This window comes from Echinops telfairi, unplaced genomic scaffold, assembly GCF_000313985.2.
Source record: "Echinops telfairi isolate 266 unplaced genomic scaffold, ASM31398v2 ScPeMD7_40;HRSCAF=151, whole genome shotgun sequence".
Classification (NCBI taxonomy): domain Eukaryota; kingdom Metazoa; phylum Chordata; class Mammalia; order Afrosoricida; family Tenrecidae; genus Echinops; species Echinops telfairi.
This window is the reverse complement of record NW_022103938.1, coordinates 1,224,905-1,238,147: the sequence shown is the minus strand read 5'-3', so window position 1 is coordinate 1,238,147 and position 13,243 is coordinate 1,224,905. Positions and strand designations below refer to the sequence as shown.

The following is a 13,243-nucleotide window of genomic DNA, read 5'->3' as shown; positions in this document are numbered from 1 at the left end:
TGTCCCACAATAGCACAGAGGCCACCCTTGTTCTCACCCTAAAGTAGGGGTGGATTATGTACAGTTATGTGCAGCTCGAAACAAAAGCTGGGGCAAGAAAGGGATCTCTTCCGAGGCACAAACATGTACCCTCCCTGTCTAAGGGAGCTGATGCTGGATCACCTTTCCATCAGGGAAAGATAATGACCTTTCCTTTATGGAAAAATGACCCACTGACATGATTTCATGTTTGTTTATGTGTTCTTGTCGACAGCCTGAAGGTATTGAAAAAGAAATTACTCGGAGCTTTCTGATATGTACAAAAGGTAAGAGAATTGCTTTTGTTGTCAAATTAGTCCTTAAGAACATATGAGATGACTTCAAAAGTTCATTGGAAAATTCCATTATCTCCTAATTCTATTTTTCCATCAAATTGTTGAAGCCTTCTCATCTATCAACAATCAGTTTCTTCCCTTTTCTTTCACATTAGGCCACTTAGCATACTATGTACCTTAGTGACTTTATAATTCTCATGGAGGATTATTTTATTTCATGCCCTGTTCTCATTGCATAAGTTTAGTCAACACGCTGTATATTTATGATTTTTCCCCCAATTCATCGATGACTTTGGTCAATTTCAACCTACCTTTTCCAAATGTATATTCTTGGTTTTTATTGTCACACACGTTGGATAGTGGAAAATCAGGATTATGCCCAGTAATACATAATGTGATCTCTGGTTTTGTGCTTTTAAAGTTGATGGGTGGCACAGTTTGTGCTCGACTGCTTCCCCAAAGATTGATGTATGGATTGTTATAAGAGCTGTAAGAGCCCCCAATCAAATGATCTCTTAATAAAAATAAAGATTGGCTGTTAGCACCCACCCACAGCACCCAGGAACCTGGGGATCCGCTTCTATAAAGATTCCAGTCAAATAAACCTTATGAAACAGTTCTACTCTCTAACACATGAGTATGTCATGAGTCAAAATAGACTTGAGGGCAAACAGTATTATTTATTTAATGATTTGCTTGTTTCCTATACTCCAGTGGTGAGATAACCAATGGATGAATCATTGCCTCTCAATCTGTTGCTTTATGAGCATCACAAGTACTGTCGTGCTGGTGCTCTGCTGATCATGCCTAATACCAAACCCAAAGCCAAGCCTGCTGCCACCAAGTCTACTCCAATTCATAGGGAACCCAGAGAGGGTTTCCAAGGCTGTCATTCGCTATGGGAGCAGATACCCTCACCTTTCTCCCACAGAGGGGTGGGTGGTTTTAAACTCTTTACCTTGGAGTTAATAGTCCAACACTTCCCTACCAGCGGGCCACCCGGGCTCCTTATGACTTCAGACTTGATTTTGTGTGCGTGCCCTTGCATGTCATGATAAGTCATGTTTGCACATTATTCCTACGTGGAATCATTTTAAAAACCATTTGTCATCGAGTTGAATCTCACCGGTGGTGATCCTAAGTGGATCAGAGTAAAACTGCGCTCCATCGGTTTAGCTCTAGCTGATTTTTTTTTTTTTTTGGAGGGAGATCAACAGGCTGTTTTTCTGAGTTGCCTGGGATGGACCCAGACCTCTAACTTCATGATTAACAACTGAGACAATAACCATTTCCACCATAAATTATCTGAGAATGGGGCCATCATCTTACACGTCATTTATATATCATCTTTTAGATATTTTGTTATGCGGAACTAGCACAAAACCTCAATTTTGTGTCTTCTAACAAGATAACATATAGAATAAAAATAATTAGAGGAACATGACTCCTAATGTGTTAACTCCCCAAGTCGGTTACTACTGTTTGCTGAAGGAATGATCACTTTCTCTTGGGGTGATACTTTCTTTCCAGGTACCAAAACCACCAGACGGATAGTTCTGAACTTACCTAACAATGCAGTAAAAGGATCGGCCAAGGCCTTCTTTACTGTTGTGGGTAAGTTGATGAAATTTTGGGTTTCAAAATGATTTGAAAATCTTGGTGAAGGTGGTTAAAAAACAAAAATCCTTAAAATACCAGAATGGAGAAATTCTCTTCAGCTACCATCTAGAAGAAGTCATTGGTCAAGATCATTTTTTATGTGTGTTTCCCAAAGGGATTTGATTTCAAAACCAAAGGGATTTGAACCTTAATGCTTTTTCCAACCATTATGAAACATGAGTTGTGGTAGATGATTAATGATGTTCAGAAAATAGAGTGTTCCATTAGAACCCAATGACCCGAGTCACTGAATTACCCACCTCGGCAAATCAGAATAAACTTTGTCTGTTCGAGATACTAGGAACTTCTGTAAAAGGAGAAACCACACTTAAAACAAAAGGCAAACTTCATCTTGACTATCATTGACACGAATACTTTTAGGTTCAGGAAGGAAGGGATTACAATTCATAAGGAGCCCATTCCTACTGTCGGTTTCTCAAAAACAAGCAAGCAGACAAACAAACACACCTCCCTAACTAGCCCCTCCCCCTAGTAAATGGCAAAGCTGAAGGGGTTTCAGAAATCTCTTTAGCTCACCTTTCATAGCGAGCTTCCCTTTGAAATTACCTTCTCAAATTTTTTGAACTCAAACTTAAATGTTTTTTCCTCTCAATCTGGTTCTTTTAGTTTATGAATGCTGATTCAAAAGCTGTTCTGATTTTTAAAATGTCCCTGACTGCAGGAGACATCCTCGGCCATGCAATGCAGAATCTAGAGAATCTCCTCCACGTGCCCTCTGGATACGGAGAGCAGAACATTGCCGTGCTAGCGTCGGACACCTATGTCCTGGACTATCTGAATTCCACCCAGCAGCTGACTGAGGATGTGAAGTCTAAAGCGGTCTCTTTCTTATCTAGTGGTGAGAAGATGTAAATCGTTTCTGTGCAGCATAGATGCAGTCAATTTTTGTTAGTACGAACATGTCAGAAATCTGTCATTATAAGGTAGTCTGATGGGGGGGAGTGGGTATTAACTGAACTACTGAGTGCAAATTTAGTTGTCCTTTCTTTTTCACCTAAATGTTTTCAAAATATCTGTGCTCATTGCCCATTTTAACATTTAACTTAGTAGCATCCAATTATAAACTCAGCTGTTTGGGGGGTAAATGCTCAATATTTAGGTAAAATATGATTTTTCTTGGTAGTGGTAGTAGTTGTAAAAGGCTTATTTTTTTCAGCTCTGTGTTTGTCTGCTCAGTTGTTTTCCATCAAAGTGAAATGATAAGATGTGTTTGTAAAAGAGAACATAGGAACCTTAGAAAATGTGATCTTAAGGATAGTATTCAGAGACATCATTTCATTGAGTTTTCTTCCCAAACAGATAACAATGAAGTAAAATAACCTTGAAGGAAAAAGTATTAAGCAATTAGTAACTGTCAATTATGAGCCAGTTAGTTACCGAGCTAAGTATATTCACATGCAGTATCTTATTGTCATCAAAAACCTAGCATGTTGGAGTTTTTGTTTTTGTTTAAAAATTTTTTATAGAGAACCAGAAATTTGAAAAAAAAATCCTAACAACGTACACCCAGGACATTCATTACACCCTTCTCTTTCTTCTAATTTCTTGAAATAAAAACTAATTTTTCTCTATCTTACATATTTTAGGTTATCAAAAGCAGTTGTCGTTTAGGAACTTTGATGGCTCATATAGTGTGTTTTGGCAGAAGGATCGGCAAGGAAACATATGGTGAGAAATGAAGATTTATTTTTAAATAATGATAGGAATTCCCTGGACAAGGCTTGACAGGAAGTGAGGAAGGTTGAGTGTGATGGATATTTGGAAGCAACTTGGATTTTGTAATATAGAAATTTGTCCACAACTTTGATCAAAAGTAAAACACCTGAATTAAACGTTTTATGGTGCCTTAGAAAGTTTTCACAGATGCCTAGACTTGAGCTCTTTATCTGTGAGCAACCATGAATAATTACAAGAGTGTTTTTCTAGCATCAAGTCTGGATGTGGAAAGAAGGGGATTTTTTTATACAAATGAAGTGGTGTAAAATAGCTTTAAGAAATACGATTTTTTTAAAAAGATCATTTTATTGGGAGCTCTTACAGCTCTTGTTGCAATCCATACATCAATTGTATCTGACATATTAGGACATATATTCCATCATTCTTTTCTAGACATTTATTTTCCATTGAGCTCTTGGGATCAGCTCTTTTTTTCCCCTCCCTCTACCCTCCCCCCCAACGCTTGTGGCCCCTTGATACATTATAGGGGCTAATTATATTCAAATCTCACATCGACCGCTGTCTCCTTTCCCCTCTGGTTTCTGCTGTTCTTCCCTCTGGACGGGGGTGTGTGGTTATGTGCCATTCATTGCGATTGGCCCTCCCCTCCCTCTCCACCTCTCCCCCCTTCCCCCTACCCTTCTGGTATCACTATTCCCATTCCTGTTGCTGGGCTCCATGTGTTGTGAGTTTTCTCCCTTGCCTATACCTGTGTACATGCCCCCATCTAGTCCAGAGTGGGAAGCGACACTGGGGTCATGATAGTAGGGGGTGAGGAAGCCTCAAGGGATCAGAGGTATATTGCGTGATCCATCGGTGCTCTACTGCACCCTGACTGACTCATCCACTCCCTGCAACCCCTCTGTGGGGGGATGTTCCATCAGCCACAGATGGCCTTTGGGTCTCTGCTCCAACCCCGCCCTCCCACCCCATTCTCACCAAATGCATTTTTGTTTGTTTATTGTTTGTCTAGGAAACCCACAGAGGCCATTCTCCTCTGTCCTATCCTCAGAGGGTCAGTTCTACTCAAAGAGTTGCTAAGAGTCAGAATTGACTCTATGGCAGTGAGTTTTGTGTTTGTTTGTTTAATGAGGCTAAGAACTGAGGGAATGTGTTTGCAGCCCTCTATTGATTGCAGAAATATGTCCAAGCTCATTTTGTTTGCAATAAACCCAGGCATGTGTGAAATTAAGCCCTCATCTTTGTACAACTGATAAACTCCATAATGAACGGTTCATAGAAGTTTGCTCTTTACTGGATCGTATGTAGATTCAAGAGAGACTACAGAGGCACAAACCACCTAGCTACACTCATTGATTCCATGCATGGATAATCTAATAGGCTATATGACAAAGACTTTGGATTAAACAGATATTGCTGTTCATGAGATTTTATATGAGATTTTATTAACCAACAGCAAAGAAACGTTATTAAGGAAGACTAATTCCAAAGGAGTTTTGGTGGTGTCGTGGGTTACATGTTTGGCTACTAACGACAAGGTCAGCAGTTCAAATCTACCAACTACTCCTTGGGAAAAAGATGAGGTCTACTAGCGTAAAGAGTTACAGTCTCAGATTCGCACAAGGGCAGTTCTACTGTCTTACTGAGCCTCTAAGAGTTGGAATTAACTTGATGGCAACGAGAGAGGAGTTCCAATCAACATTAGATAAGTTAGACTTCTCCATGATTCAAAGGGAGCCATGATTGTGCGCCTCTCCTTTCTCTTTCTTGTTCTTTTTTACCTAACTTGTGCTCTGGTGACTTGCGTTCCAGGCTCACTGCCCTTACTTTTAAGACATTGGAGAGAATAAAGAAATATGCTTACATTGATGAACAAGTTCAAAAGCAAACCTTGATCTGGTTGTCAAGCAAACAAGACCGTAACGGCTGCTTTAAAAGTGATGGCAAATCTTTCAACAATGCCTGGGAGGTGAGTGACTAACGGGACGCTGTGCTCTCCTGGCTCCTGGCCTGGTCTACTTTCCCTTCCTGTTTTTCATGATCTGAAACGGGAAGGTGTTCCTTGCGACGGTATCTTCTTCTGCATCGTCTCATGCCTGTGGTATAGTGGACACTAGTGTCATTCCTGCTGCAAGTAGAGTTACCACAGCTGAGTTTTAACTCCTCGGGACGTTTCTCTTAATGTGCTGCAGCTTTCCATGGAGTGTAGTTTCGTTCTTCTACGGAACCAGGAAGTAAGCAAGTTGGAAATAAAGAAGAGGGAGAGAAGGGGATTTAGAGAAAAAATATAAATTTGGATCCAATGTATTAAGAGGGTGAACTTGAGAAAGTCATTCATTCCTAGTCTTGGCTGGGGCAGAAAGCTGGGACTTTCTACTCTCATAGAGTTCGAGTCAGAAGCTCACCAGAGCAGCTCTACCCTGCCCTGGAGGGTCACAAGCGTCAGCATCGACTGGATGGCAGTGAGCTATTCTTGGCTGGTGAGAAAGTTTGGGGGGAGTATTTAGACCAATGTTTCCACAGTGCACCCTCTTCCAATGCCCTCTCAAAGAAGAGCATACGGCTAAGCTGCTCTGCACCACAATCCAAAGGAGGTGAAGGGTGGCCTTGGGGGGTCCCACCCTCTTTCCTTCTGCTGCTCAGATAGAATTCGCGAAGCCTCCTCCCTCCCTTCGTCCTTTCTTTGCAGGCAGGGAGTGGTTCTCGAGGTAAATTCACAGCGGGAAATCCGAGGAAATGGAAAGAGGAAGACAGGCCTCTCCCTCTATCCTCCCCACCCCCTTATGTTTCCTTCTGGATGCGCAAACTCGCCTGCAGGTTTTTGAGAGTAGACCCTCTCAAAAGCACCAAACTCATTGTCATCACATCAATTTGGACTCATAAGAACCCTACAGGAGAGTGTAGCACTGCCCCTGTGAGCTTCCAAAACTGTAAGTCGTTATGGGAATAGAAAGCCAAGTCTTTCTCCCAGGGAGCAGCTCGTGGTTTCAAACTGATGACTTGGGGGTTACTAACCTAATCCGTAACCACTGCGCCACCGGGGTTTCTTGGTATGCCCTGAAATGCCCTGGGTGTGTCCTCTTGGTTCTTCTTCATAATCACCACTCCTATTCTCAGATTTTGGAATAGGAAACGGACTAAATGAATCCACTACAAAATGTAAAGGAATAGAAACTCATGGTATTTAGCTTAATGCACTTTGTTTCAGAGTTCTTTGCTCTTATGTGGTATGGGGAAATGCGTTTAAAGTTTTCCAAACCTAACCTTCGCAATCAGAAGAGCCCTTGTTCCTACCTAGGAGAATCATTGACTTCCTCATGTCTTCTTCTGGAAGATCTCTTCATATCTCCCTTCTTCTTGGACTCATAACTAGTCAGTGCTTCAGTTTCTCTGAGCTTAGACAATCCTTCTTGCCATACTGAAATGTGCATGTGTGTGTTCTGCTGTGTTTTGTCGTGAGGGACAAAGAAGCGATGGAAAAAGGAAAACTCTGACTGCAGGGGATTCAGGATAAAATTGACTGAGTCTGGATTGGAGATGATCTAACTGGGTCTGGCTGCCATAGCTTATTTGAGGTTTCATCACCTGTGCTTACTTGCCCCTTGAAAACTGATCTCAAAAACATGTCTTTTCCGAGGAGGAGAAAGACTTGCGTTTGCTTAAAATAGAGACAAGTAGAGGTTTGGGCTATATCAGTTGATTCCCCAAAGCCAACATATCTGCCATTGCATCAGAATTATTAGGGCATCCACTAAAATTCATTTCCTTTTATTTTATTCCCGACTTCATGAGTCAGGATCTCTTGTATGACTTCTGGTATTTTTAAATTCATTAGGGAATGTTGATACCCAGTCAATTTGCAAAGCACATGATTTATGTATGTCTTACTAAATTTACACTCTAAGAACCTATACGACTTGACTATTGTAACTTCCTATGGTAACTTTCTCACAGAGCCCTGGTGGTGTAGGGGGTTATGTGTTGGGCTGCTAAATGCCAAGTCAGCTGTTCAAACCAGCAAGCTGCTCTGAGGGAAGAGGACGAGGCTGTCTGCTGTAGACATACAGGCTCGGGGACACACAGGGGCTCTTCTCCCCTGTCCTACAGATTCACTACGAGTTGGAATAGATTCGATGGCAGCACGTTGGTTTTTTATTTTTATTTTCAGGAAGTTTCACAACCATCCCCCCAATCTGAAAATCTTTGTTTTCTTCTTTTAGTTGATACCAAATAAAGTCAGAGTCATATGAATAGTCATCTGAAACAGATTCAGACTGGCGTATACAAATAGTAATATTTATGTCATTAAATAGACTTGGGGTTAGTTTTATTGTACTATAGCATTAGATCTTGATGAATGATTGCTAGCTTCATAGCTTTTAATCCTATCATTTGAAAATTATATATCTTCTAGTATTTGTGGGTAGTGATAGTAGTCCTAGTAGTTCTTGTTTCCCTTCAGAAGAATAGCTATTATTTTACGCTCCACTCTCCTGCATGACTCATTGTTTCTTTGTTTCCAGGGTGGAGATGACGCTGATGTTTCACTCACTGCCTATGTTGTTGGAGCTCTTCTTGAAGCCGGACTCGATGCCACTGTATGGATTACCATCCTCTCTGGGTCTCAGGCAGCAGGATGCACAGTCAATAGACTGATGTGTTAAGTCATTTGACATTCTCGGCCTCGTTGAAATGTCAAGAGAACACTTTGCTCATTGTGGCCCTTTCAGTTAAAGCAATTCCTCCTTCCAGATCATAGATACCTAGGAGGGAAAGTATGCATTTTCCCCCTAGATACAATACACATGGGCATACAGTTTTCTTGCATTTAATATTTGCATATCTGTGCAAGTTCAGCCAAAAATTCAAATTAGGAACCTGAGGTCCAAATATAGCCATAACCGAGTATTTTAGTTCTCTTATGAAACCAGTGTATAAACATCTTTAACTTGAATGTGGTTTATCCAAGCTACCTCTCAATATATAGGTCAGATTATCTGAATCTGAAATCTACTTCTAAACTAAGATAGTAGGAATGTTCGGGATTATTACTATGTCTCAAAAATCATCTCTAGGAATGTGTGCCTCTATTTTCAGGTACTAGAATAAATGGCCTAGGCCTGATAAAAATGCGTATGCGTTCATGCTTGCTTCGGCAGCACACACACATGCACACGCACATGCACACACGTATGCTTTGTCACATAGAATAAAGTTATTTTGTTAATCAAAATATTACTCATCAGCTACGGGGAGCCCTGGTGATGGTGTCTCTCTTTGGCTCCCATAAAGATTTACAGTCTCGGAAACCCAAAGGGGCAGTACTACGCTCCCCGGGGCCACTGTGAGTCAGAATTGGTGGAAGTAAGTTTAGTTGTCAGGTTGGTGTGGCACTGTCAGGTGAATGTTGGACTGCTAATCACACAGTCAGCAGTTCTGGCCCACCGGCTTCTCTGTGAGATTTAGATAAGGTTGCTTTCTATTGTAAACATTTACAGCCTCAGACATCCTATATAAGTGGGTCAGTATGTGTCAGAATCAATTCAGTTGCAGTGGGAATCAGATATTGAACCATTTTATTACTACCTAATTTTTATTTCCACCGCACTAATAATGCCATTTGAAATTTATTTTAGCGATATGTCTTAAATTTGGCACCTATATGTGTATATGAACAGGCTTATGTGTGAAGTATACTTCAAGGAAATCTACATTACTATATACATTATAAAGAATGAATGTTGGAGGTATAAAGGAGGTACTATATACATTATAAAGAATGAATGTTGGAGGTATAAAGTGTTCAGGGATTATTTTTAAATATACTTTTCTTCTCCTGTCTAGTTTCCAGTTCTACGAAACGGGCTGTTTTGCCTCGAGGAGGCATTGAAAAGTGGTGTCACTAACGAGTATACGCGGGCAATTCTAGCTTATGCATTTGCCTTAGCTGGAAAAAAGGAGCAGGTGGAATCTTTACTCCAGATCCTGGATCAATCAGCCACCAAAAAAGGTAAGTATTATTGTCCTTTTGGTGGAAGAGAACAGGGACTCTGTTCACAGATTAAACTTACTTAGTGATCATATAGAAATCCTCTCTTCATCAATACGTTTCTATTTATCTTATGGAAATTCTCAGTGGTCTTTATCTGACTTATCCAGTGCTGTCATAACAACAGCAAAGTACCATTAGTGGGCTGCTTTAAAGAACACATGTCCATTGTCTCACAGTTACAAGGTATTGGCTCTAGGAAAGCGTTTGTCTTTGATGGTTGTCCTGGGTGTACCTTGGGCTTTATGATTTGGATACTTATAGTTGTATCTTCACATGGCACCTATCTTCCTCCTAGGCGTGTGTCTCTCTATTGTCTGTTTTCCTTTTTTATCATACACCACTAAGAAGGTACTAGTTTTAAGACCCTCCCTAGTCCAGGCTGACATCATGAACATAACAAAAGAAGCGGTCGATTCCCATCATTGTCTTATTTATAAGTGCAGAGATTAGGGTTTCAGAATTCTTTTGGCAGTTGTGGGGTGGGGTGGGGGTGGGTGAAAAAATGTATAGTAGCTCTTTATCTTTAATTATCATTATACAGTTTCTTCTTTCCTCTTTCTATTTTCCACCAGTTTCTTCTCAAATGAGTAATATAACGGAAATCAAATATGGGACTATACCATGAACAATAATAAAGCTTTCAAAATAATGTTTTTGTACTAAGAATTTGCTACTTGTGGTCAAAAATAGAATTTCCTTCCTCATAATTTTAATCAGTAGTAGGTATAGGGAGTCTGAATTAAAAAAAAAATCTTTATTTGACACTTTGATTTAAAAAAATACCCCTTCGTCCTCAGATAATATGATACATTGGGAAACAGCAAAGAAGACAAAACATTCCCCCTTCTTCCTTCCTCTGACACCTTCTCCTGGGAATGAGAAGACTTGCTATGTGCTATTGGCTGTCATTTCCCAAAAAACTCCTGACCTCACCTATGCCAGTAAGATTTTGCAGTGCCTTGTCCAGAAGATGAATCCCTATGGAGGTTTCTCCTCCACCCAGGTAATTGATGTAGGTCAGAGACTAACCCCAATGTGTGTCATGCAGGAATCCTATTCTAGAATTATCCAGATAGCAAAGATACTCCCAGAAAAAAATAACTTATGAGAGAGGTAGAACATTTTACATTATAAATCCTATTTGATTTAGGCAACAATTACTTACTGGTCCGGCAGTTATTTTCTCTCAAGCACTCTTCTAGGAAGTTTCAGTATGGAAATAAATAAAATAAGGCCCCCTCTTCAAGTGAAAAAGACTTGAAGCACTTGCTGATGAAATTAAAGACTGTCTTTCAATATGAATTGCACCACAGCATAAACGAAGCAAAAATCCTTATAATAGGACCATGATCAATGGAGCAATACCATGATCAATGGAGAAAAGACTAAAGATACCAATAATTACATTTGACTACCTTTGCCAATGATTACTTAGATCCACAATTAATGCCCAACAACAAGCAGCCAATAAATCCAACCATATATTACGTTGGGGAAATCTGGTGCAAAAGACCTCTGGGAAGTACTAAAAAGCAAAATGGTCACCTTGAGGACTAAGATGTCCCTGACTCCACACTTGGTATTTGCATACACGTGAGAGCTTGAAAATGAACAAGGAAAAGTGAAGAAGAATTGATGCATTTGATTGATGGTCTCAGAAAAGAATGTGGGCTAGACTGTGGATTGCCAAATAAATGAACACATTTGTTTTGGAAGGACAGCCAGAATGCTCAATAAGGGGATGATGGCTTTGTCTCAAGGACCTCAGTCCCTGAAGGACAACATCCTTGGTGGAATGTCAGCGATAAAGAGGAAGACCCTCAACCAAAGGGATTCACACAGTCACTGCAATAAAGGGCTCCAATATGGCAACACTTGAGCGGATGGCACATGACCAGACAGCGTTCTTCTCTGTAAACTATCACTCAGAACTGCCTGGATGACCCCCCACCCAACCTCCGATGCCCTGTTTTTATTTCTGCATGTACCCAGTAAAAATCACTACAGAGGTTGTAGTCAGAGACACCGACGGCAATGGAAAAGTAGATCCTACGGTCAAATTGCATTTCCACTAAGAATTCATTTTTGTGAATGATATAGTCTTCTCAAAGGATTGAAGTAGAATTTTTCCCATTTTTGTGGTCTGTACACTAAGAGCCCTGGTGATACAATAATTTAAGCTCTGGACTGCTAACTGCAAGGTTCATGGTTCAAACCCACCAGTCACTCCTTGAGAGAATGACGAGACTCAGAAACTCTACGGAGTAGTTCTACTCTATTCCATAAACTCAATATGCATTAGGTTTGATGTGATGGTGGTGGCTGTGTGTAGTGTGTGAAGTACATTGGGAAAAGCAGATGGACAGAATGTGTAGCAGAAGGAAGGAGTAAGTGTTATCTTTTGAAAAGAAATGCTGTTTTATTCCTATAAAGGAAGACTTCACTGAGTGCTCTTTTTCAGACTGAGTTTCTGAATATAGCACTGATGGTAAATCTCCCCGCACCCTTCCCTTCTTCTGGTTCTCCTTCTTTGAAGATGGTTCTGTATGAGCTTTAAGCAAAGAATCCATGAGGTCACTGAATTATATAAAATTTTAATGCCTAAAGCCCTGGTAGTGTAGTGGTTACGCCTTGGGCTGCAATCTACAAGGTCTCCAGTTCAAAACCCAAGCTACTCTGCCAGATAAAGACCAGGCTTTCTACTCTGTAAAGAATTACAGTCTCAGAAACCCACAGGGGCAGTTCTACCCTGTCCTTTAGGGACCCCGTGAGTCGGGATCGACTCAATGGCAATCATTCAGTGAGTGGATGAACTTTTAGGGAAAGACTTGACAGTGTTTTCTGTAACAGAGACTGTAAAACCCTTTAGAAATCCAAAAGCTAATTAAGACTAGTTGAGGGTAAAATAAACACAAATAAGAGTAACTAACTTTTAAGCCCAGGCAAATATATTTTGCTGCTATTCGGGATATTGTTCCTTGTGTTATGTTAAGAATATCTCTGTGAAGTGACTTAAAGTGATGCTCAAATGAGTAATAGCAAAGTTCTGATCATTGTTTGTACTCTTCTGCCCAGGACACTGCAGTCTGTCTTTTCGCCTTAACCCAATACATGAAGCTCACCTTCTCTAATGATCAAAAAAACACTGTCACCTTTAGAAGTAAAGACGCTAATAAGATTTTCCAGGTCAACAAGGCCAACCACTTGGTGGTTCAACGTTCAGAACTAAAAAAAGCAACTGGACAATACACAATAGCTGTGGAAGGACAAGGTTGTGCATTTATCCAGGTAATATAAATCTAGTTGTGATGAAATGAGTGTTTACAGTGGGACAATCCATTCAGTTATTTCTGAAGTGTTTTCTTGCCACTTTTATGTATTTATTTTGTGTGTAAATGCATTTTCTTTTTTAAAAATCATTTTATTAGGGGCTCATACAACTCTTATCACAATCCATACACACATCAATTGTGTAAAGTGCATTTGTGCATTCATTGCCCTCATCATTCTCAAAACATTT

At 40.3% G+C, this 13,243-nt stretch overlaps 1 protein-coding gene across 1 annotated transcript in view; it reads left to right on the top strand.

The window, feature by feature from the left end:
- LOC101654794 (ovostatin homolog 2-like) overlaps positions 1-13,243 on the top strand; it is a 53,949-nt gene that overhangs the window by 32,132 nt on the left and 8,574 nt on the right. Inside the window, exons 24-32 of the mRNA XM_045290525.1 lie at positions 254-305; positions 1,845-1,928; positions 2,656-2,832; positions 3,581-3,662; positions 5,484-5,640; positions 8,195-8,269; positions 9,516-9,681; positions 10,521-10,726; positions 12,799-13,011. Of these exons, the coding sequence (XP_045146460.1) occupies positions 254-305; positions 1,845-1,928; positions 2,656-2,832; positions 3,581-3,662; positions 5,484-5,640; positions 8,195-8,269; positions 9,516-9,681; positions 10,521-10,726; positions 12,799-13,011 (1,212 nt within the window). The remainder of the gene's footprint in view (positions 1-253; positions 306-1,844; positions 1,929-2,655; positions 2,833-3,580; positions 3,663-5,483; positions 5,641-8,194; positions 8,270-9,515; positions 9,682-10,520; positions 10,727-12,798; positions 13,012-13,243) is intronic.